Source organism: Syngnathus acus, chromosome 1, assembly GCF_901709675.1.
Source record: "Syngnathus acus chromosome 1, fSynAcu1.2, whole genome shotgun sequence".
Taxonomy (NCBI): domain Eukaryota; kingdom Metazoa; phylum Chordata; class Actinopteri; order Syngnathiformes; family Syngnathidae; genus Syngnathus; species Syngnathus acus.
Window position 1 is genome coordinate 10,748,404 of NC_051087.1, and position 25,281 is coordinate 10,773,684.

General features: G+C 40.5%; 3 protein-coding genes across 4 annotated transcripts; 2 read left to right on the top strand and 1 right to left on the bottom strand.

Annotated features, from left to right (window-relative positions):
- cenpk (centromere protein K) lies at window positions 1-3,078 on the top strand. The gene is made up of 10 exons (XM_037245579.1): window positions 1-108; window positions 563-664; window positions 761-817; window positions 1,069-1,132; window positions 1,724-1,770; window positions 1,842-1,924; window positions 2,013-2,111; window positions 2,428-2,542; window positions 2,643-2,696; window positions 2,861-3,078. Exons 1-10 carry the CDS (start codon window positions 106-108, stop codon window positions 3,014-3,016), a joined length of 780 nt encoding a protein of 259 aa, XP_037101474.1. The 5' UTR covers window positions 1-105; the 3' UTR covers window positions 3,017-3,078.
- A 670-nt stretch (window positions 3,079-3,748) lies between these two features.
- LOC119116648 (stromal membrane-associated protein 1-like) lies at window positions 3,749-10,932 on the top strand. Of its 2 annotated transcripts, none has more exons than XM_037242256.1 (10): window positions 3,749-4,029; window positions 4,453-4,586; window positions 5,441-5,526; window positions 5,751-5,826; window positions 5,918-5,977; window positions 6,063-6,141; window positions 7,359-7,486; window positions 8,538-8,754; window positions 8,904-9,241; window positions 10,269-10,932. In XM_037242256.1, exons 1-10 carry the CDS (start codon window positions 3,912-3,914, stop codon window positions 10,401-10,403), a joined length of 1,371 nt encoding a protein of 456 aa, XP_037098151.1. In that variant the 5' UTR covers window positions 3,749-3,911; the 3' UTR covers window positions 10,404-10,932. The 2 variants fall into 2 exon arrangements, with proteins under 2 accessions (XP_037098151.1, XP_037098245.1); XM_037242350.1 differs by having other exon boundaries at window positions 6,066-6,141.
- A 4,391-nt stretch (window positions 10,933-15,323) lies between these two features.
- On the bottom strand, window positions 15,324-17,918 carry LOC119117084 (keratin, type I cytoskeletal 13-like). Its single transcript, XM_037243103.1, has 8 exons — window positions 17,431-17,918; window positions 17,122-17,204; window positions 16,882-17,038; window positions 16,641-16,802; window positions 16,425-16,550; window positions 15,795-16,015; window positions 15,685-15,698; window positions 15,324-15,601 (listed from the first exon to the last, which is right to left on the bottom strand). The coding sequence occupies exons 1-8, from the start codon at window positions 17,848-17,850 to the stop codon at window positions 15,552-15,554; spliced, it is 1,233 nt and encodes a 410-aa protein (XP_037098998.1). The 5' UTR covers window positions 17,851-17,918; the 3' UTR covers window positions 15,324-15,551.
- Between the last annotated feature and the right edge of the window lie 7,363 nt (window positions 17,919-25,281).

The window sequence follows — 25,281 nt, forward strand, 5'->3', positions numbered from 1 at the left end:
TTTGCAGTTACGCCGTCGCGTGAATGACGTCATCAATATTGGCGGCATTTTGAAAAGGAAATATTTTTGTTGTGGCGTAATTCAGTGCGTTCAACTTCGTCAAATATGGTAAGCATTGAGTTCCTCTAACTTGTGTACTTTCGGTTTAATTGCATTAACACCAATAGTTTGTTTTGGTTTAACAAATGTCACAGTAACGATGATTTTACATGCCATGAGCCACCGCAACATCGCCTGACTATAAAGTCCCAACCTGCGTTAAGCTACGGACTAAGTAAAACTCTCATACTAATTCATGGCTTGTTATAAACCTAAGCTATGTGACTAAAACGTTTATGAATAACATATTCATTCATGTAATACAGGTACCTTTATTGCTTTTGTTTGTTTAAAAAAACATGGAAGGACTAGTACCTTTAAAAAAAGAAATCACACATTGAATTTTGAGATCGTAATATTGTCTTGATGATAAGAATCTTGGAATGGGGTAAGTACTGTTCTTTTTCAAAACACTGCATGACATGATTTTACATTCTGCTCAAAATTGCCTCTGTATATGCAGGATGAACTTACACAGGGAAACCAAGCTCTACCTGGACTGTCAGAAGCTGCCCAGTTGGAACTAATGAACCAATGTGAGGAGCAGTTTGCTCATCTTGAAAAGGTGATTTAGATATCCATATTGTACTTATGTCCTTGATTCCTGATTGCGTCAACTCCAATTCTGTTGAAACCAAACAAAATTCTTACCCCGTTGCAGCTTCAAAACAAAATTATCCAACATGAGCCAAAGCAATGTGAAAATACTCAAGAGCAGGTGAGATGACTGCACATTTTGATTTTGTGGAACATTTTCAGCTACTTTTGAGTCTATACTTGCCATAGAGCAGGCGTACACACCGAATTGAGTTTCCTGATACTTGGTGTTTCCTTTCATTTTCCTATATCCTTCATTCCATAATTTTTTGTTCCAAATTGATTAGTATTTTTCATTGTGGCCTGGGCCTGTTTATGAGTTAAAAGCATTGGTGATCATTTTTGATAACAAATGTGATGTTTTTCCTTTAGTCAGTTAATCGGCTATTAGCAACAGAAGCGGAAATGAAGCAGTGGCTCACGGTGGAACCAAGATGTAAGTAACCATTATAACATTTAGATATACAATAAATATGACCTTTTACACATTAATTACAAGTTGTATTCTGAAACAGTATTAATAAGATCATTCAATGACACTGACTTCTAATAAATCTAAACAAGAATAACGTTTAATGCAGATGTCTCCCAAGGTTAGTCTTAAACTTAATGCTGTTCTTTGTTTGTTCACATGTTATAGTCTATACTGGAACCCAAGAACCTAAAAATAGCAAACCAGCGATGGGATTTTCTAGGAATGTTGTCAGTGGAAGCAATCATTTGTGATGTAAATGTTAACACTGGCAGGGATTTACAAGTATTGCAAATTGATCTCTTTCCTAATAATTGTGAGAAAATATTAACCAGATCAACATCTTCTCATAAATGAATATAATTAGTTATTAATAACATACAATAATAAAATTACAAAAGTTAATTTGAGGATAGTATTTGCATATTTCCAAAGTGTGTGTTAAACTGGTAGCTCTGGTAGCATTGATCAATACACAAGAAAAATGTTTATACTGGATATAAATTATGGGAATTGCATCAGTTGAATTTCCTGTATTTGTTTTCATTCTTGTAGTGCTGGCAGAAAACTCTGAAGTGTTACTTAAAGCTGGAAAAGAAGAGGTACATGCACAAGAAAAGTATACGACTGAAAAAGGAGCGTGCTTCTGATCTGACCGCCCCGTTTTCCATAGATGCTCAAGCTATGCTCTGAACTTGAGATGGTTCTCTCTTGCTACGAAGCAAAGCGAGACAAACTACGAGAAACTAAAGAGCTGTGCGTAACCTTTTATCTTGCGCGCACGCATGACTTTTTTTGTTGTGACGTGTTTTGTTGACGGGTTCGTGTCAATTGTGTGTTGAAGTGAATTCAAGTGGTTGGAGGAAAAGAGGCAGGCGCTACAGGCTGTCACTGACCATGCTAAGCAACTTCAAAATAAAAGTGAGAAATTATCAGAGCACAGGTGAGTGCGCTTAAGTTTGACCCAACTGATCTGTTTTGTCACATTTGTGTTTGAGGCTTATAGAACCAACCAGCAGATCAATGAAATTTGTTAATCAGTATACCCAACTAGTGACTGGGGTTGAAACATTTCAGCTTCTTGCCAGCCTTTGGAAGTGTGAAGTTGTGAATAGGTGTGAGGTCTTGTACAACCACTTAATGCACTAGGTTTTCTTCCACTTAACATTCAAAAAGCACCAGTACTTTCACATGAATAGAAATGCCTGTTAACAATGAATTCACATTATAGTGGTTTGCGTGTGTCGCATGAATTCCAGTGTTGTGCTTGAAACAAAGGAGAAGATCAGCAGAATGAAAGCCTACAACGAAAACCTGATGGAATCTCTGGGGGACATCCTCGAAAAACATGTTCCTCCTCCTAGCGGTGAGAAGGTATGTTCAGTTTTCTGCTGTTCTCAATCATGTGGAAGCTGAGACAAAATCTACAAAAGTTTGATATACTGCTGCTCATCATGATCCCCATTTTTTCCAGAATATTTCAAATGTTCTAAATGAAGACTTGATTTCCCTTGCTGATATTCTGGAGGTGAGTTCTGTTGCATGACTCAATTTTCAATGTTTAGAAGTGTGATTGGTTGGAAGTGTGCCCTGCGATTGACTGGCAACCACTTCAGGGTGAACTGAGAGCTTAAAAAGGTGTTTTTGATTCATTCCGTGAGAATGAATCACATTCACTGCTTCCTCTTACAGCTGCTCATGAACAAGGCCCTAAAGACGCCACATGACCCTTATGTGACAGTCGACTCCACTTTCTGGCCACCGTATGTAGAGATGCTACTCCGACATGATATGGCTGTCAGACATCAGGAGAATAACTTCAAGATTCGCCTGGAAACGTTTTTCTGAAGCTGTGCTGTATTTGGCATGATACTAAATGGACCAATCCTGGACCTGTTTTTCCTTTTTATAGTATCTTAACTTGTTTTTCTAGCACAGTAGGATTTGGAGATATGTTCATTTTTTGTTTTTAAGTTTGATTTTAAAAACACGCACAATAAGGATTTTTCCATGCATTGTGGCTGAACTTTACCCTTATGTCATACATATTGAATATATTACTGTTATGTATTATTGTTGTTTTACTACTATTATTATTATTTTATTCTTATAAAAATCTGACAATATGACAATATAATTTACTGTGGATTGACATGTGACCATAATTATTCGAAACACTTATAGATATTCTAAACCATGGCAAATCACAGCACCAATTATCCCAAAAAAAAAAACACGTGGCAACTTGACTTACTAGTTCACACTGTCCTGTGACCAAGTCTGTAACTGAAATGACGCTTAACAAAAAATTACCAAGTACACGGCTCAAAAGTCATAACACTGATTGTGTACTCTGGCTGTAATGGAAATGTTGTACATAGTGTACTTTACAGTTTTTCCCCACATAACATTACCACCCTACGCCTATAATTGTTGTCATTAATTGTAATGTAAAAGTTACACGATTAAATCTGGCATTCTGAAGCCATGCGTAACATTTCCTTTGAGCCGAAACTCGGTGCGTCATATAACGTCATCGTGCCCGTCCAATCCTGTGTGGCCGCCGCGTCAGCTTGAGAATTCCCGTGGGCGGAAAAGCGATTCCGGTTCCGGGTGTCTTCGTATCAGCAGAACGAAGGCGTTCGCCTTTCTGATTATGGTCTTTTACCAGAAACTTTTTTCAACTATCGACGGATCATTGTAGTTGCTATTGTATTCGATAAGTTAAACGGAAGAAGCGAACATGACGACCCGTTCAGAGCGAGAGAAGGCCCAGAAACTGAACGAGCAGCACCAGGCCATCCTGTCCAAAATGCTCAGAGAGGAAGACAACAAGTATTGTGCCGACTGCGAGGCGAAAGGTGCGACATTCACCCTGTCGATAATTGATTACTTTTTGCCACACCTACGTCGACTTATATTTCTTCGTACGCGTTTAGAACAATTGTAGCATCTGTTAGCCGATACAAAGCGACTCCGAGGTACGGAAGCGGCTCCGGTAGTCAGCTGACATCGCGTCCCTTGAAGCTAAACTAAGTGCCCAGCTAGCAGGCAGCAAGCAGGCTAATCGCTTTCGTAAGAACACGTCGTATGTCTTTAATTCACAATGAATCCGCGTCTACTTTTCTAATCATCTCACAGCATGTTGATCATGTTTTTTATTCTAATCCCATCGTCACGCCACAGAGTAGTGTATAGTGCATGAGTAGTATTTGCCTGCTACCTGTAAGTCATAAGCCAATTAATATTGGTTCGATCCACCATGGGGTCCTTTAACTTTTCAGGTCCGAGATGGGCATCTTGGAACCTGGGCGTATTTATCTGCATTCGGTGTGCGGGCATCCACAGGAACCTCGGTGTCCACATATCCCGAGTGAAATCAGTCAACTTGGACCAATGGACCTCAGATCAAATCCAGGTACGGTAGTCTAATTATTTCAACTATAAGGTTTGCCATTGTCTATAGAGTTAGTCAGAACACAAGGTACTACAACTCCCAAAGCGCATTGAGTGAAATCAGTAAACAGTGGTAGAATTAAATGTCTGTTCTATTAGCGACATGTAGTGGTAGGCAGACCAATTAAATAGGCTTCCACTAAATATCACTAGGTACTAAGAAAAAAAAAATATATATCCACCTGTTGCCATTCAAACAAAAAACACAACAGGGATGCACATCAATAAAAGTTTGATTAGACAGCAATGTTGCAGTGATCAAAAGTTCCTTCATTAGAAGACGAGTAGATTGATTTCTGACTGATATTTTGATATACCTTTCCACTAAACAGCATAAGGAATGACACCCATCTTAAAATATAATTTTTTGACAATTACGTGCCACTTTAGAATCACGGGACTATATAGTTGAGAACCCTGTATTTACTGGAACAACTAGTACACAACCGGCTTGTTGGTTTTGATTAGACTTTTTTTTTTGCTTCAAAATGTGTCGGACCAACAGACTGCTAACAATTTATTTATTGCTATGCGCGTTATTACTCTCCTCTTTGCTTGTTACTCATGTGCAATGTTCTCTCTTGTACTATTTCTGTGTGAGTTACTGGAACCAGAATTTCCTGAGGGAGCAATCCCAAGGGATGAATAAAGTTGAGTCTATGGCTAACATTATGAATGCAAATCCTCCATATGTCAGTAATTTAATGGTTATCCAGCGCTGTTATTTCTCTGACAGCTTTTACATGAACACAGTGATCATAGCCAATGAAAGAGTATTTCTGTGTTAACCCCTCAGTGCTCTCTTCTTTTTGTCAGCGTATGCAGGATATGGGAAACACCAAGGCCAGGCAGCTATATGAGGCCGACCTTCCAGCAAACTTCAGACGACCTCAAACAGACCAGTATCTTTCGCTACCTGCGCTTACATGAAAGTGTCAATATGCAGTCACTCATCTTTAAAGCCTTGGTTTTGGAACCAGGATTGTCTAAACTGTCTCCTGGATTGTTTTTGCTTGTAGCCTTCAGTGGTCTGCCCGATTATATCCCTTTGATTGAAGCTCATTCCATTGTGCACCTGTACCGCGAACTGTGTAAAGCTACTATATTTCCTTGACTCTCGTCTCAGAGCAGTTGAATTCTTCATCAGGGATAAATATGAGAAGAAGAAATACTACAGCAGGAATTTGACCAATGGAGGCAGTGTATGTCCCTTTTTAACATTACTATTCGACCACTTTTCACTTCGCTCACACTCAAACGGATTCCTATGTTTTTTTCTGTTCGTTTTCTCAGCCTAAAGATTGTATTAAGAAGGAGACTGAGCGAGGGAGCAAGGTGTCATCTTACACCAAGGTAAGTTCTCATGTACGCATTCGCACAATCTTCTCAGCTGTCACCTGTTTACCCTCTTAAATTACGATTTATCTATTATTTTAAGAAGAATGAAGACTCAAGGCCAGCCCCTAAAATCAGCCCAGTGAAGACACCAGAACCTTCCGTGAACCTACTAGCACTTGGTGAGTGCGCTGCTCTTTTTCATCGACAATCTTAAGAGTCAAAGAATTATATTTGAGGAGCCTTATGGTAGCAGCATCTGTCTGACTGACATAATTTGCATGGCATTGTCATCCCAAGTTAAATTTTCCCATTGAGGGAATAATAAAGGATTATCTTATTTTATTAGAGGGGGGAATTAATACAAATGCTCTTGAGTTTGCTATTGTAATGTGGAAGCTAAACCCTGGTGGCGACGTCTATTAGCTACATAAATAGTGTGACGTAAGATATTATTTTAACCTGCTCACGAATTCACCAAAGGAGAGGAACGTGACACACTAAACAAACACCAACAGTGAATGGCATCCAGTATTTTGTGTTCCTACTTCTAGTTATTTATTACAAGAAAAATGCTGAGACAAAATATTGTCCTTCCAATTTCTGTTGCGCTCAAGTGAAGATTGTCTCACGAAACAAAAACCTACAGCTTGTCTTGCACCCCCCCAGGTACAGTTCTTGATTTGAATATTTCGGTAGCATTCACAACTTTAGATAATGTTAGTCAAAAAGCCAATAGCGTCTATGTAGATACTACAAAACTGCAGAAAACGATCTTTCTAAATCCTCTTTAACAGCCGACAGGCAACTGTAATGAACTGTGTTGGTTGTAATGCAATGTTACTTGTTCATTCAGAAATGCTGAAGCAGTGAACCTCTGAAAGTTCCTCTAGCAGGAAGTTAAAGTTGCTGATTCAGTCAATGACGCTTGTTGCTGACTTTTGCCTTTTTTTTTTGTTTCAAAATGGGAAACAGGATAGGGTCACTTTAAAGTCACATATGTGGTGGACCACAATTCCTTGATGCTTATTGTTCCTCTTGTAGGATAAATTGCCTTTAAAAAGGAGGGAGCGGCTGTCTTGTGGTCAATGATGACATGATTTGTGGAGTTATTTTTATCATCTCGCTAAACAAAAATTAGACGGAGTGTGTTAGTGGGGAAACATATAAGGGGGATTTATTTATTTATCTCTCACTGTCACTCGTTCTCCTCTCACACACTTGCACTCTCCATATATATTTATTCAGGATGTCCCATTAGTTTTAGTAGTTGTTGATCCGAAGGCATTTGTGTTTGTGCCCGATCCAAATACATTTGTGTATGTGCCTGACAGATCTTGCCTACCTCGCGTAGTTATTTTCTACCTGTAAAACCAGTCTTTTGACTCTTCTGTTGTAGACGCACCGGCAGCTGCACCGAGCAACAATGGGATCACGAGCACAAGCCAGAACAATGACCTGGACATTTTCGGTCCCATGGTATCCAACCCCCTACCGTCATCCACGTCGACTGCTCAGTTTCCTCAGGTAGAGCCTACCATAGTACTGGCATCAGGTGGAATTTAAAAAAAAAAGAAAAAATTCAGGAGACCCTAACACCCACCCCCGTTTATTAAGCCATTATCATTGCACAATTAGATGAGTATTTTATAACCTTTTTTCATCCACGGCACACCTTTTCAAAGGAAAAAATCTTGAGGCACACCAACAAATATCTTGGTGTTAAAGTCCCAATGATGGTCACACACATATCTGGGTGTGGTGAAATTTGTCCTCTGCATTTAACCCATCCCCATGTGATTTTTGATCCATCCCCTGGGGGAGAGGGGAGCAGTGAGCGGCAGCGGTACCGCGCTCGGGAATCATTTGGTGATCTACCCCCCCAATTCCATGTTCTATGTTAAAATTAGTTATGTTAGGATGAAAGCCATTGAGAAAGTGCTACATAAAGTCCTATTCCTATATAAAGGGAGTTAAATAATTGAATAAAAAATAAATACATATATTAAAATAAAATTATTCCTTTTGTCTAATAAAAGTGACAGTTTTTGAAAATGTTTTAGACAGTGTAAGGAATAAAGTTTTGAAAGTGATTGTGGTTAAAAGAATCAAAGAAAAAGAGTCAACATGTGACAATGAGAACAAAGTCACGTTTAAAGACGCCCTGCTGTTCTGGCAGCAGCTGAATTTTGGTTGTCGCAATGAATGTGTCACGACTAGTGGTGTAAAATGCACAATGCAGGTTCTCCATATTGAACTACATTGAAACGAATAAATTCAATGTCACTTTCTTTTTTTTTTCCCCCATAAATTTTTTCCCGTTTTCCTCTCTAGAAACATTACCAAGAGAGACAAATCTCTCCCCAAAGACTTTGAGACAAATTTATATCAACGTTTGTTTTATTTGCCGTTTTTTATTTCGTTGTTATCCCTACCAATGTATAATGTGCATCCAAACATGGCTACAGAACATTTTTGGCAGTGTCATTTGAATTGTAAACAAAAAAAGAAAAAGATAGGCAATATAATTCATTCTAACTCTAAATGTTTTTGGCGGGGTTTTTTTTCCCCCATCTAGGTGAGCTCCAACAGTGTTGCCAGCACTCCTACACAAGCCCCGCCAGCAGCAGTGGGTGGAGCCACGTCGGTGTCAGGACACGGCGATCTTGACCTGTTCAATGACAGCAGCAGCAGCAGCACAACTAAGACAGAAGAGAATACAAAGAAGCCATTGTCCAAGGACTCCATCTTGTCACTCTATGGAACCAACAACATGACACCACAGGCTCCAGCTGGTAAGAGAACAGCAAGTTATGCAACTTATCTACATAAAACCCATCATTAAACATCAAAAGAGTAGTCCTCACAAATAAACCCAAGCAAACCTGTATGTCACGGTACTTAAACATTATTTGCGTAATGCTCTTTGTCCTCTTCCTCTCAGCTGGCATGTTCATGGGACCCTCTCAGATGCAGTATCCTGTCCAGACCACTGCTGGTTATCAGGCCTTTCCTGGCATGGGCACTGCTGTGCCGCCCACGACTGTCATGGGTGCCATGATGGCACAGAGTGGAGCAGCCATGATGGGGCCCAATCCGGGGATGATGGTTGGGATGACCATGCCCAATGGCTTCATGGGAAATGCCCCTGCTAGCGGTGTGATGGGCATGGCCCCCAGAATGATGGCGCCACATGGCAGTGCGATGCCTGCAGGCATGGTGCCTGCCCAGGGCATGTACACCATCCAGCCTGGGCAACAAGCTCAATGGAACATGGCTCAGGTATAGCTTCGTAAAATCACTGTGTGTAAAATGGCCTTGCATCCATATGCAAACTGCTTTTCCAATCTGTAACAGTTAAGTGTTTTGTCAACTTAGGACTGATTTTCCAGATACCAGCATTTTCTCCTTTTTTAAGGTTTAGCATTGTAGGCACCTGTTATTTCTTAAGTCTACTTCTAAATATTTACTTGTAGCTCTACACATTTCAAAATACTTAATTCTAGTAACCGGTTATGAACTTCCCTGACGTTATGCTATCAGTATTGCATTGCATTTGTCGAAACCATCGATATCATCCAAGAAAGCAATATCACAGCACACAACTGTGCAACATAGATTTAACAAAGTCCGGAATCATTATCTATCTGGTCGCCAGCCAATCGCAGGGCAGATGGCCATTCACTATAACGTGCACTCGACACAGGAATGCTAGAGGTCGCCAAAGCAAAAACAAAACATTTCAATTAAATACATCATAGGAATGGTGAACCCTCACCCACAGATCACGCCTAATGTATTTTGCTCAATCTTAGCTTGTTCTGACAATACAGAATGCAAAAATACTGACAGCTTCTGACCAAGCAAATACAGGATGGAAAAATACTGACAGCGAGCTGACCCTCCTCTGAAACAAATTTTTATATCTGATTGGACAAAAATAAATATTTGACAATGTTCTTATGTCTGTTGTGGTATTAAAAACTACGCAAGCAAATGTCCCTGCCAAACCATATTCGTGATAGCAGAATGTGTGATGGTTAAGTGTTCTTTACGGTACAAAGAGCTTGAGCAGACTTCTGACGTCATTTAGAGCTGCAGCAGAAATTCTGATCACCAGAGGGGAGGCACGACACAGACAAGAAGACTTCAGTGTGCCAGCCTGTTTTAAGCATGAGGACTCCCAACATGGAATTTATTCTCAAGAATATATGCAATGATGTTTTGTCGGGTCATTGCTGGATATAGGGTTGTTGACTGTCACATTTTCCTTCCCGAGTGTTGACTGTAATGTGTTTCCCACCCTCAGGTGAGCCACCAGATGTCAGGGTTGCATCTGAACGGCGCACCCGGACACATGGCCTTCGCTCAGCCTCCATCTGCTATGGGTGGTTGGGCAGCACCCGCATCCGGCCAAACTCTCAGCACACAACTATGGAAGTGAGAGCACGGACGGACGGACGGAGAAAGAGTGGTGCTTGCAGAAGGTGCAAAAGAGCTTTTGTGTTTCTCTGCAACTCACTATGAACTGATGTCGATTCCCACCATGGACCAGCCTTCAAGAACATGAAAATAGTTATCTCTACTTGCCCCCCCCCTCTCCTTCCTTCTCTTTACTCTCTTTCTCTCTATTGTGTGAGTGAATTGGGAGTCTTACAACCTGGCAGATTCTGCCTGTCGTATGGTTTTTGAGCATTGCTTTTATTTTCCTTTTTTGGAAAACAAATTTAAGGAAATAACAGTCCCAACAAAAATTGTATTGACATATCAGAAAAGCTGCAGGACCAGTTACACGAGCTTTTATTGTATCATGATAAGATTATAGAACATTTAAATAAATAGTATTTAAAGGGAGAAGATACGACTAATACAGTCTTTCTGTTCTGCTCCCAAGTGTACAGCGCTGTATAACCTTCTTTTAAAGTACTTGTGGTTCCCCTATATAAAATAAATAAATAAAGGTCATGATTGATGGCTTGTGTGATCTCTTAATAGATGAATGAATGAAAAGTTCAAAGTAAATGAGGCGAGTGTTTGGCATTACATGGGAATATGTTGACATACAAATGTTGGTTCTACAGTTTTTCATTATGGCAGACTCAGTGAAATATTCAGCTTTTATTTTTTTAAACTTATTGGAGTGTGGTTCTACACCATACAAAACAACCACTTCATTAACAAGGACTGGTAAACTGTTGACACTTAGGATTATATATAATTTTCTTTTAGCTTCCCTCACCACTTGAGATTGATAAACAGTTAATGTATTGAGTTTTTGTGATGGACTTTAATGACAACTTATTCCAAAGTCTGTTGTGATAGTTCTTGCCGGCCAGTGATATGTGGTCAGGGCAGGCAGGTGAGTGTCCCCTTCCTTGCATGTAAATAATAAAACAACTGTAAACAAAGATTACATTATATCATTTTCCATTTTAGTTCTGTGGTCCATTACAGTATGTAGATTTTCTTTAAATAACGTAATTTTAATTTTCCTGTTCAAATACATGGGTTAGAGGGGAAAGCACTACTGTGTGGTTTTGCATATAAAATAACAAACTCATTCCCATCTCTTGAATGTCATTTTGAATCATTTAAAAGATTACCCTTGAAAAAAAAAATTCTTCTAGATCATTAGATTTTTTTCTTCAAATAAAATGTCTGGCAATAACCCAGGCAAAATATATGGGCTTTCCCCAAAATACAAAAATATTCATCTCTTGTGAGATGTATCACTAAAACAATACTGAAACCGATTTGCTATTAGCTAGGGCTCTAAAGCATGTGGAGCATTACAGAAAGAGCACAAGAATACTCTTGATTGGTACGTGTATATATAGTATTTTTAGCCAATGGGCAGTTGTATGCACAGCAGCGTCAAAATGTAAAAAAAAAAGAAAAACTTTTAACACGTGTTACTGAGATTGAGCACTAGGTGGCAGTATTGCATTAATTTGGTTGTTGACCAGCCATGCTGATTTGAAGAGCTAAATGCTGCATAAATCTAATCTGAGTTTGTGCTGGGCATTTTACATATGATTTTATTTAGGGTGTTATTTCCTAAGTATCATGAGCGACAAATCAAATGGGTGGAATGATATGATGTAGTATTAGTGAGTGAGTATGATGTAGTACAGTCTCACAAATGAATACCTTCTGATAGTGTCAATGGAAACTGAGCATTATTGTTTTTTAAAAAGTTTGGCTCTCGGTCTACCCAATGCATGGCTTTACAAAAAGGATATTATGTATTTGTTAAAGAAAAACAACTCCAGTATGCTTTGCAGCCCATTGCTTTCAACCTCTGTCCAAATGCAATGTAGCTGGTGCAATGAATGTCTTTTTGTGTAAAAGTCAAGTACATCCACATGGAGCTTTTGGAAAATTAAAGTGACGCAACATACTCAGTTACAGTTTGACAGGCAGGGAAAATGTGCCTCACGTTGCCTCTCTGGAGCGAGGTTCTTTTACTCAGCACTGACAGTCAGGTTTATCAGAACAAGTCTGTCAGTACATACTATGGCTGTATTCCTCCGCCCAGAACAAATAAACCCACCCCAGTGAAGGTTTATACAGGTGGATGTGGTATGCCAAGTCATATAAGCCTTTCTTTGCATAAAACCTGTTTTATTAATAGTGTGGAATGTTTAAAATGCAGTCTCATTATTCAAAGCACTATGAGCCGTGCCCAATTAGGTCGGTCCTTGTCTATGACTCCTAGGATTAAAAGTCGGTGTGGTAATTCCAGCCAGCCCAGCTCTACCCGTTTAATTCCCACCTACCAGCCAAGGCCTCCTGCACTGCACAAGTCACCCTTGCACGATTTGCCAATGCTGATACCATTCCACTTTACTCAGATGGTGGCAATGGGACAGAAGAGGTTTGTTCCCACATGCAGGAGCCCACATGCGGAAAAGAGCTAGCTACCTCATGCTTGGCAAAGCCTGAATGCATCTGAAGTGCTTTTTGCTTATGTTCAATTCCGATCTTTGCTCCAGGCTAACTTTGGAAAGTTTCACGATGAGGTTTGATGACACAGCATGACTGATGCATAATTAAATATGTCACTAACATGAGAACTCCATTTGAATTTGTGAAAATTCCATGGTGACATTACACGGGTGGGTGTTTGAATGATTTCTGCTTGCTTGTCTTAGATGCAGCAGAAAGAGGTTGAACATGGTGGGAAAGTTCCAGAAACATATTTGCCAAAAATCAAAGCAGCCGGAAATGTACAAAGTCCGGCTTTGAATTTTATTACACATAGTTCCGGTTTCATAATAGCGAGTCACGAATGTTTTTGTGCCCATGGTCCCTTCCTAAATCTCACTGCGCGCCTCAAGGCCATCTTGCATGGCAGACGGCCATGCAAGGCAAAGAACCCATTGAAGCGGCTTCCTCTCTTTTTTTACATATTTTTTTTATTAGAATTCACACAGACTTTCTGGAAAGGCCTTTTTCTAATCAGCATATCTTATCGCTACTGTTTGCGGCAGTTTAAATTTTGATTATAAATAAAATCAAACAAACGTATGAATGCATTTTGTCATTAAGACAAAATGCATGACATTATCTACAAATTTTATATTTAATTATGATGAAATGTTGAAAAACCAGTTCAGGGTGTACCATATTAATAGTGTAAGTTGCTGAGGTTAGCAACAGAAAAAGCAACTCACATACTATTTTGATTGTAAATATACTTAGTGTTTCTGACTTAGGCCAACAGAGAAGGCCTTGCTGGCCCTGATAGTTCACCACTAGCCTATACGTGTTTATGTCACTAAAAATAATAATAATAAAACATTCAGTCTCACCTCTGGCAACCGTTCAAACTAAACCTTATCCAGTTCTTTTCAACATTCTTGGCTTTGTCGCAAAGTCATCAGGATTAGGTTCTACCGGGCCGCACTAGATTCTTATTTTCTGAATCACCTTTGCACAGCATGAGGTACACTGAGCGAAACGGATCGTTTTATGAGCTGGTAAAATGCCTTTACAGTCATATAGTGGGAACATTTAAGCTTAAGCAACTTTGGGTTCATTCTCGTCCTTAAGGATATTTATTTTGACATGTTTGGAGTCAAAACAGCAATCTTACGCTTAGCTGGCCATTCACCCTTATATCTGTGGTACACTTACGATACAATCCTCCCTTTCACGTTGAAAAAAAACCAGCTGCAGCGATGATTTGCAAAGTAAAATGGTAGTAATTTAACAAATAAAATTCATGCAGTTAAATTTTATCTGACAATAATATTATAGTCTGCAGAAAATTACGTGTAAGAACAATTAAGTGGATTACTATGTAAGACCCGAGTCAAGTGGACAATAATGTCAACTACTTGGTATGTACGCCAAGCAGACAAAATGCATTCTATGTTACAAATAATCTGAAAATGGATTGTTTAGGTCCGAATAAATGGCGTTATGAGAGCTATGACCTCAAAACTGGTTTTTACTGTATACAGTTGACTCATGACAAGCCATTAGAGCTACTGCTCCATATCTTGTTGTTTATGTCAAGGAAATATTCTGACCTTATTATCGCAATGGCTTTGGCTGAGAGCAATTCTGGAAGATCTTTTACATAGACAGCGTAATGTAACAGCAGCGTGCTGGATATCTGTCCAAATATGGGCCCATAAATGTTCCCAGTGGGGGTTGGGTGCTGTACTCCCACCCACTTTGTAATCGCTGACTTTCCAAAGCAAACATTACACCATTGTTTGAGAAATGTGAACTCCTCATCGGGATTTTGCTGTTTTACTCCTCAAAATGTGCTTAATGTAGTGTATCACTTACAGTTTATCGCTCCATGCCTTTTTTTTTCTATTTCCTGTTTCATGCAAACAGGTAAGATTAGGTCATAAAAGACAGTGCTGTGTTGAAAAGGCGAGGCTTGACCCTCCTTTTACTTTTTCATAGCTACACACACTACATCATAAATGAGTCCAAAGTGCAGCACCGGTACGAGATTTTAACACTGCCTATCTTTGTTCACTTTGTCACTATTTGCATTCCCAGTCCGTGTGTTTATATCGAAGTATGTGTGCTCTTGTTACTTAGGCAACAGTGTTGACAGCCTCCAGGGCAAAGGTTAGTCAGCCCTTAGGGTGTGTCGTCTATTGAATCCATGGGTCATTTGCTCTGTTTGATTTTCATTTCACTTAAGGTTTTCTGCTACGAGACATTGAGTGCAAGTCTAACATCAACAAGTTTGACCATTGTTGAGCCTTTTCCTGACAACACCGCCCTTACGTAACCCTCATTTCCACCAGCCCATATCCCACCTCCCACAATGTAAACTCAGTTGCTATGACAACTGCATAAACAAAGACATCATTTTGTTGCAAAAACGACACACTTTGTAATCCCCAGCAGGTTTATTTTTTTGGACAACACATGCAAACACACATACAGACATTTCCTCCGTTTCATAAACTTTAACGCAGCCTTTCGTCTCCTCTCGGTCTCGAGCGCGGCATTCAACTTTCATCTTCTATCAGTGATTTTTTACCATAGTTTCCCAAATCAGGTGTAACAGCTTTGTGTGTGTGTGTGCATGTGTTTGTTGTCCTGCTATCTGGACCATTTAGCTGGAGGTGCGCACAGTGGTTGTTGTGACTTTGGTCTTAGAGCTCCCTGTGAAGAAGACAAAATGGCAGTGTTTCAATTTTCCATGCGGTGATGTAATATATCATTTCCTGGGGTTAAGAATCACTCACCTGAACCAATAGGCCTTAATTGAGAAAGGAAAGAGAAAATAAACAATAAATGGAGCGTTCCAATTTTTTTTTAATGTATGCACTCTCCAATTATCTCCATTTCCGTCTACCTGGATTCCTCTGTGTCCAGTAGGCTCCTGTAGGTGGCAATCTCCTGCTCCAGCCTGGTCTTGATGTCCAGCAGCATCCTGTAGTCCTGGCCCTGCTGCTCAATGCTGGCGCGCATGTTGGCTAGTTCTGACTCGAGCATGTTGATTGTGGTCTGGAAGCCGCCGAGCATGGCGCTGTAACGAGCCTCTGTGTCTGCTAACGTGTTCTCCAGCGCCGCTTTCTATAGAAGATTAAAACAAGAAAAACATGTTTTGTTGAACCATTGTCACATTAGATGTTGAAATAGAACAACCACATCCTGGTTTGTATCTGACACTGGCTATGCTATTGTCTTTTTGACTGCAGAAGTCACAAGGAGGCCTTCTTGAACTAACAACCTGTGGGGCTTACAAGACCATCGTGTTCTGCATTCCTTCCCTTTTTCTCCAAGCTCTTTAATGCCTACCAGAACCTGACTGGACTGTGAAATGTTTTTTCCTCCCAGCACACCTCCCCACCCCCCAAATGCATTCTTCAGTAAAGCCCTCCTTCTGTACCCTTTATCACTGTCTCCATTTCCCTGGACCAGAGAGGAATTTTGCTCATATAAGGCGTGATTGTGACAAGGCTGTCTGGCTTTCGTCTCTCACCATGCTGAGTTCGGACTGCAGGGCGATTTCCAGACTCTGCAGCGTACGTCTCAGATCTCCGATTTCTGTCTTGGACGTCTGGATGGTTTCTGTGCTGATGGTCACCTCCTTTGACAAGGTGGCCGACTAGGAAGAGAAAAGCATGATATAAATTCTTCAGTTTGATTCAAAGTAAATGAGGTGCGGGTTTTTTTTTGGGGGGGGGCTTGGGGTTACCTTCTCATTAAACCAGGCTTCCTGGTCGCGGCGGTGTTTATCTGTGATAGCCTCGTACTGGGCGCGGATCTCTTCCAGGATTTTGTTGAGGTCCTGTTGGGGTGCGGCGTCAACCTCCACATTGACTGTGCCGGACAGCTGTGATCGCATTGCTGCCAGCTCCTGAGCAGCAGACACACCCACCAAAAAAGTTAGCATTTTAAACCTCTCACAAGAATTGCACATGTCAAGCTTGTGGTACCTCTGCGTGGTTCTTCTTGAGGTAAGCCAGCTCATCTTGCAGGCCTTCGATCTGCATCTCCAGGTCAGCTTTAGTCAGAGTGGTCTGGTCGAGCAGGCGGCGCAGGTTGGCGATGTCAGCCTCGACGGACTGCCGCATCATCAGTTCATGCTCGAACCTGTTGGATTTTGCCAAGGAAAGGGCAATGAGCTTGGCGTTTGGAATAGGAGCACTGATTAAAGATATTACTTAAGGCCTTACTTGGTTCTGAAGTCATCAGCAGCCAGTTTGGAGTTGTCAATCTGGAGGAGGATGTTGGCATTGCCAATGGTGGCGGCCATGATCTGAATTAAAGCACAATTTGAGAATTGGTCAGAAGCTTCATCTAGCAGACAGAAAGCAGTGTTGTTGTTTTTTTTTTTTAAATTTGATAAGCACCTTATGTGTGAACTATGTCGGGTCAATGTCAATTTTAACGTGCGCAGTTTAACATTTCTAAACCCATATCGCTCTCGCATGCTAATGATTAACAGTAGCGCAAACATCTTGCATGGCATCGACGCTACCTACCTTGTCCTTCAGGTCATTGATAATGGCCCAGTAGTTGCTGTAGTCCCTGTCGGCCGCAGGCCCCTTCTGCTCGTAGTACTCTCTGATCTGCTTCTCCAGCTTGGCGTTGGCGGTCTCCAGAGATCGCACCTTCTCCAGGTAGCTGGCCAGACGGTCATTCAGGTTCTGCATGGTGGCCTTCTCGTTCAGCTGAATGTTGTTCTGGTCCAAGGCGTTGGACAGGTCGAAGGAGCCCGCCCCGGCGCCGTAACCACCACCATACCCAGATGAGACATTGTACATGGTGGAAGAGGAGATGCGAGGACCTCTGACGTTCAGTCCGGACAAGCTCCGAGCCTTGGGCGCAGCTCTGGATGAGTAGCTGTAGCTCTGCCTGCTCATCATGACGGGCCCACCGGTGATGCTGTAGCTGGATTGCATGGCTGAGAGTCTTTCGAGAGAGGAGACGAGAGGAGTTTGAGCCGCTTGGACCAGGAGTGGAGTTGGGTAGCGGCGAGCCGGCTCCTGATATAGTGCTGGTCCTGGGGCGGGTCTGGCTTGGGGGGAGGGAGGGAGTTAGGGAGGGTAGGAGGGGAGAGAAGGAGGGAGTTTTACTCTGCCGATCCGCACTGGCTTGACACAACCACCACTTGTTTTCCTTTAAGGACCAATGGATTTTTTTCCCTTTCCCCCTATGAGGGCACTCTCATGGAATGTGTGTTTGTGTGTGTTGCTTCTTTTGTGTCCATGTTGGAGCAGATAGGGTCCTGCTGAGGTGTGTGTGTGCGCATGTCACATTTGTAATTTCTGCCTGCTTATCTAAATACCTGCTCTTCTACTCTCACACCATTTTGAATAATTGCATGCAAATATTAACTGCATGCAAATATGAAGATGATTTTAACATCAGGCTACGTTTTGTAACTCGTGCCAATGACCTTGTGGCCAATATTGCATTAACACTTCTTTTCATGCTTATTGACAAGGAATCTGCGCCCCCATTGTTCACCACATCACAGCCGACATGCCTTCTCAGTTCCTGTGTGTGCGCATGTTATTGAGTGTGGTGATTTTGGCCCCCGTTACAGCCTGTTTTTGGGAGGAAACGGTATGCAGAAAGGGATTGTGTGTCGTTCTTGTGTGCATGTCTGCTGGAGTTCAAGTGGGTGTGCAACTCCTTATCTTCGTTTTGGGCAATGTGCCAACCTTTCTCTGCTGTGGAGATGGGAGAGGCTTGTGGGGTCATCAACCCCTCAGCCAAAGGGAGAAGTGACTCATGCCTCTTATTTGTTGCAGGAGCAGGGTTTGGTCTCACTCTACTGTGAGAAATGTTTCACTGATATGTTTCATGAAACTCTGTTCAGACTGACTTCACGTCCACTGTAAGACGAATAAACTATTAAATGCCCTTTGAGGTCTTTGAATAAACACAAAATTGCAAAGCTCTGCCCTCTGCCCTTTGTTTTTAGGGAGCAATGGAGTTCAGTTGAAATCACCATGGCGCAGTGTCAAACTTTTCACATTGCAGTGATGCAAAGCTAGTTTTAACATTCATTTCTGAACTCCAACAACTCGATTATATTTTACAACTTTGACACAAAATGTATTTCTTAGTAAAATCCCATGATCACTTGTTTGGATCACAATTGTAACAAGAAAGAATGTATACTAAGTAGTAAAAAACAGCACATCCTGCAATTGTCTAGCAACCAGTGAAGGGTGCACCCCACCTGTTGCTAAAAAATGTCGTGGGTAATGTTTCTATTTTATTATGAGTATATATTTTCTTCCATTATGTAGTAAGCAAACTCCTCTGCTAGTTCTGTGTCAAAACATGACATGTAAATTTTACATATTAAAATGTAGCTTCATCATGACAGTTCTCTATCTTACAATTAGCAGAGTAGTATGGCATCTAATATCATAAATTGTTTAAGTTTAATATGACCCGTGACGAGGCATGTAACAAAGTACTCGTGTCAAATCAACTCACCCCATTGAAATAAATGGAACTGCCATTAATCCGTTCCACCGCTCAAAGAGGAAAAAAAATGATAATAGTTTTACAAAAAGTCACACCCACCCATGTGTTGTACCTTTAATTTGTTTGATCATCTAATAAAAGGTGTTTTCAGACCCTGCTTACAGACCAAGCTATATATCTTGAGTTTTTGAAAGTTGTTATTTTACCAGAATTCTGACAGAGGCCTGTTTGTTGAAAGTCAAACATATAAAGACTCATCAATCAGCAACAAGTGATTCCTTGAGGTATGCTACCCGCTGTGTGTGCAGTCATTGTGTCCCATTCAAGTACAGACCAAAAAGTAGAATAGCTGTAACAAGCAATGCTTTGACAGACTCACTGACTAAAAAACCGAAGAGTATTTGTGCACTCTACGTTATTTATTTTATGCTGCGCTCTGTGCACTATGTGGAAAGTGGGCGTTTTCACCTAAACCAAATATGACTCATGCAAAAGAAAAAAAAAATCCTCTGCAATTACTCTCTTCTGCATGTATTTTTAGATCTATTTGTAAATTCTGATTGCACACAGGAATTTTGCAACAGTGCTGATTATTAAGAAAACTTCAGGCTCCTACGAAATCAACATGACTTAAATGGGATTTGGAGCAAAGTCTGTATGTTACAATACTTGCACGGAATTAAGCCGCAACGGTTGCAACCCGTACAGCAATCATAAATACTAACATATCTTGTCTTGACAATTTATAACCCACAAATCTTCAAAAACGTTCCCGCTAACTTTATCTAAATCTATGTATACTTTGTGGGAGTGTTCAGTTGTCATAAACGGCATGACTCTGTGAAATATCTTCTGCCCACTCCCTCCCTTTTGCCAACGCTTGGTCAAAGAGATGAAGTCAAGCCAGGGTGAGTTCACTGCATATACTTAAAACAAACACATCCACCTGAGTGGATTTAGAGTCGGCTTTTACTTTTCTCATTTCATTTTCTTCCACTTCACGTTCCAATCCTATCAGTAACATTAGGCTGTAAGATCATTAGCATGTTGTCAGGGATAGAAAACAAATATAGTGGAACATCTGACTTGACATGTAATATAACACGCTTGCTCTTGACCATACCAAAGAGAGAATGGAAGAATGCTGACATTTTTGTCGGCCAGCATGCTGGCCCTGCGAAGACAAATGTAAAATGTGATTCATTCAATAAACATTATCATTGCCAATAATTCCATTTACAGTGTAGATGCTACTGATACTGAAAGCCAGTTGGGAGGATTAAATTGGCATGACAGCACACATAGCTGAAATATGATCAGACAAAAAAAAAAAAATCAAAATATTTTTGTGTGCACACATATTACTGCAAATGAGAGAAATTCTATGAAATGAAGAGAACAGACCATTGAAGACAAATTTCAGGTTACAATTAAAATTTAGGTTATAATTTTAGCAGAATTTTTCTGGTGATATTTAGGCCAGCAGAGAAGGCCTTAGCATGCAAAATTGATACTCTGAAGTGACATTTCACAGATCTGCTGATTTCTGGCCTGACATCAAGAAGAACAGTGGTCCATCTTTTAGATAATGACAAGTTGAGCATTCTGTCTTCTTATTTTTCAAGGCCCAGTGAGTGAAAGAAAAAGCCTATTGTCTGCGTCACCTCCAAGTGAACGTACTGCAAGCTCAAAACAGTTTCTGTTATTTTACTGTATCCCAGCAACATGTAGAGCATGTCACTCACTACTCAAGCATGAACGGCACCTATTGTGTTCCACTTTCATTCACTTATGCATACTGTATATGATCATTGTTCCTTTTACCATCTATGAATTTTGGATAAAAAAATATTTATTAATGAGATTACTTTGCTAGACTTTCTCCAGCAACAGATTCATTCTGGCAGAGTTGCACATATCCATCCCTTCAACACATAGTTCGCATACAGCAAAGTTAGCAGGTCTCTGTATGGATCAACAGTGAATCATAGCAGTGCACTGCTGTACGCTCCGAAGCCTCCTGTCAATATACCACACCCCACCGCAGGCATTATCACATCCTCTTTCAACTATTGTGCAATAACTCCCCAGCATACTACTTCTATGCCAAAAGTCCAACACACAATTGACACACGCTGTCCTAGTTTGTGTGTGCGTGCGTGTGTGTGTGTGTGTGTGTGTGTGTCCGTGTGCGTGTGTGTGTTAAACATTCACCATGCAAGCGCTCGAATCGTATCTGTTGTAATTCCAGTAAGCTTGTGGTGCTTGTGTTGTGTAAATAGATATTGTACCTTGGATCACTAATAACAAATTAAAAAAGATTAATGTAGAGGGAGGGTTGGGTCTTACATATTTGGGAGAGTAAATGATCAGTGTATGTGTCTACTTTGCGCTTTTGCTCTAGAAGGTGTATTATTTAGATGCCTAGTCTCTTCCTATTGTGGTTATTGATAACAATGCAACATAAGTATAGCAAGATAAGAAATACAAGCTATTGACATCAACGCTAAAACATGCGTTGATATTTCCTCCAGATGCTTTTCTTTAACTTGTCAAAAACACCACATAGTCCCAGCGCCACACCCTTTATGAGCTCAGATACTTGGCTTGAACACTGGAGGTAACTTTTATTATTGAACAGCCTCCTCTAGTGGCACTTCACAAAATGCAGGCAGGCCAAGAAAACCTCCGTGTATCATTGTATGAAGCAATATTTTTATTTTTAAGGTGCCATAGCAACACCAACCTGCCCAGCAATGCCGCCCTGCACGGCCACAAACCTCCGCTATGTGGCATGCTTGTTAAAACCAACGCACCGCAGCACACCCACCTGTCATAGCTGACCTGTAAGGGGCAGCATTGAGCCACAGGGCAGCCTGAAAATACAAACAAGAAGAAAAACTAAACACCGTCGCAGTAGTAGTATGTTCGTAGTAATCGTAGCAATTCTTGTGGTGAATGACTTATGTAAACACTCAACACAACCAATTGCTCCTCTTTTTTGGTGTCTGGCAGTAATGCGAGCTTCAGGTTTCTCACATACCTCGCTTTAGTTCTGTTTATATCACAGTCTGTCACTCCTATTGTTGTCCGTGCAGACAAGAGAGGAAAAATCTCACGCCCCACACCATAATCACTCTGGATAATCATTTAGAGACATCTTACAATAAGTAGGCCTTTGTTCTTTTACAGGGAGGGGAAAAACTCAAAGTTGGCTCCAATGTAGCAACGGGAGCTTTAACTACACCCCCAGGAGAACCCACTGTTGTATAATTCAAGTCACTGATGTGATTAAAACATAAACAACTGTATGGACCCTTGCTTTTTTCACTCTCTTCCTGCGATACACACAGACACGCTGAAAGTATGCACTTTTGCAGAAAGCCTCTACAGTGTGCATGTCTACGTGTGCACAGCAAGGAGCTGCAGAATGTGTCTGAAGAAGATGGAAGTCAAGAGCTCAGAAGAGAGAGGCCCCAATCACCTTTTGTTCAGATTTCAGTGCACATTAATTTGGTCGTTTTTTTTTGTTAGGAGGAGGAAGAGTGGGCGTGGAGGCCTGTTGGGGGGTGTTGACGCATACTATGCCAGGATTGCTCACTGTGCCATTATTCTTTAACCTCGTCTGACTCTCTAACAGCCTTTGGATGACAATCATGTGTAAAATAAAGCCAGTGTGGATGTTGGCCCTAAAGAAATTACAATAAGAACTGTTTCCATAGTGTTTTATTTCAAAATGATCCTGCAGTGAACCCTCAAAATATTTCCTCAAAATGATGTTGTACAATAGCAGTGGCATGCATCCAGCTATTCGAGCCTTCTATGCTGGATAAACTAGTGCACCATTATTTACAACTTACATGAAATTGTAATAATTTATTTGCTCATCACCTTCAGAATTCCAAGTGCTCATGTTCTTACAACTGCTTGGTCATAAGTAACCCAAAATAGCTAACCAAACTCTGGATCCAAAAGGGATGGAGCCAATCCAGGGTCATTTATACCGAGTACATTAGGTTAACGATTTGACCCCACATGTTGGGCTCAAGTATTTGATTAGACGAGGGGTTAAAAATATTAAACACATGACTGTAAGGTACCAAGAAATGAGTATCGGGCTATTGCTGTGTTGTTGTTTTTTTAGAAATGCTCATTTTATTGCCAATATCTTCGAGGAAGAATGAGACATTGTGTGTGAGTCTTTCTTCTTTAAGCACTTTTTACCACAGATTTCTCCCACCCACTTTTTTTTCATCCCATCCTGTCTACGTCATAGCAAGGAAGAAAGCACAGTAATGTGTGTTGCTTCCTTGCTTGGTTTGTCTCATTCCATTGCCACCTTGTGTCTGAAATGGTGATTACGTAATTGCCACCATTACATACATACATTGACAATCGTTCTTAATTTTGTGCATTTCAACCTGTGAAAATATAAAAGCCATCTTTGCAGTATATTTGATTTATTGACATCAGATGTGAGCTCCTTTGAGGAAAAGCCACTATCACCTCCACAAAATCAAAAATATTGTGTCAATCATTTCTTTTCATTTTACAGGTTGAAGTGGACAATATTAGTTCTATTAGTGTATATACACATTAAAAGTGCAAACATTAACAGCATCAGATTTTTTTAAAACAAGGTTTAAGAGAAGTAAGTGTCCAAATATAATTAGCCTATGTACTCACTGTCATATTTGAGATTTCCAGAAAATGTACTTAATTATCAAACTTTTTTTCTGGCGATAAGTTGAAATTGATAACTACATTTTTAATGTTTGAACACACACAGCCCAACAGAATATTGGAAAATTAATATTGAGTAGTGTTTGTGTGTGTGCGTGTGTGCATGTGCATGTGCGCGTGCGTGTGTGACAATAGTAGGCAAGCAGGGCAACATATTTGTCGTGAGCATCTCACAGAACAAAAGGCCTCCTTGTCTTTTATTGTTCCGTGTTTATAGAGTATATTTCACTGGTAGCACAACAGGCTACAGGAACATGGGAGATAAAAATCTGATTAATTTTGCAATGCCGTTCATACAGCCTACCATTTCTATGATTTGCCAGTTGGGCTAAATTAATGGATTTACAGTGTTTTGGAAAATAGAGCCTCACATTTGTATTACTGTTGAATGGTTCTCAAATTGTCTTTAATTAACATGACCTACTTTTGGAATGTGGGTGGGGTTACACACCAGGTAAGCAATGATTAAATGGCCGCAGCTCATTCACAAAATGTTGCTTGGTGCATGCTGCAGGCCAAACACAATAATTATGAATGATGTGTTTTTCCTCTTTCTGTCTATCACGCAATTACATTACATTAGGGGTGTCAAAGTGTTCACTTTAAAGATTAATTTGATTTTTTAAAGCATTTACACAGCCTGAGAACATTTTGTATGAAGAAAAGCAATGACTGAACCAGCAGATGAGTATTCCTCAATGGTCACCATACCATCTGTCATCCTGCCAGACGTCGCTCTCTTTATCGGGCCGACGAGATGTGTGTGTGTGATGACAGAGAACAGCAGTCAAGCAGCACGGCTATGTTGCTCAACAAGATGAGCGTTTAAAATACAAATATGCAAGTGATCATTTTACACTGGAGAGAAGATGTCGTTTCTGGCAGTTGTTGAGACATTTTGTTATGATCCTTTTGAGCCACTGGTGACAAGCAATCATTATAGTGGGGAAGCGTCAAGACAAACAAAGACTTGAAAATTTATTGTGAAAATGATCATGTAAGTATGTGAAACGTATCATGTAAAAATGTGAAAATGATTTGAAAATGTGAAGCTAAAATGAAAAGTTCAAAAGTGAAAAAGTTGGCGTTTCATGTTTTTACATGATAATCATCACATTTTTACGTGATCCGATTCATGTTTTGAA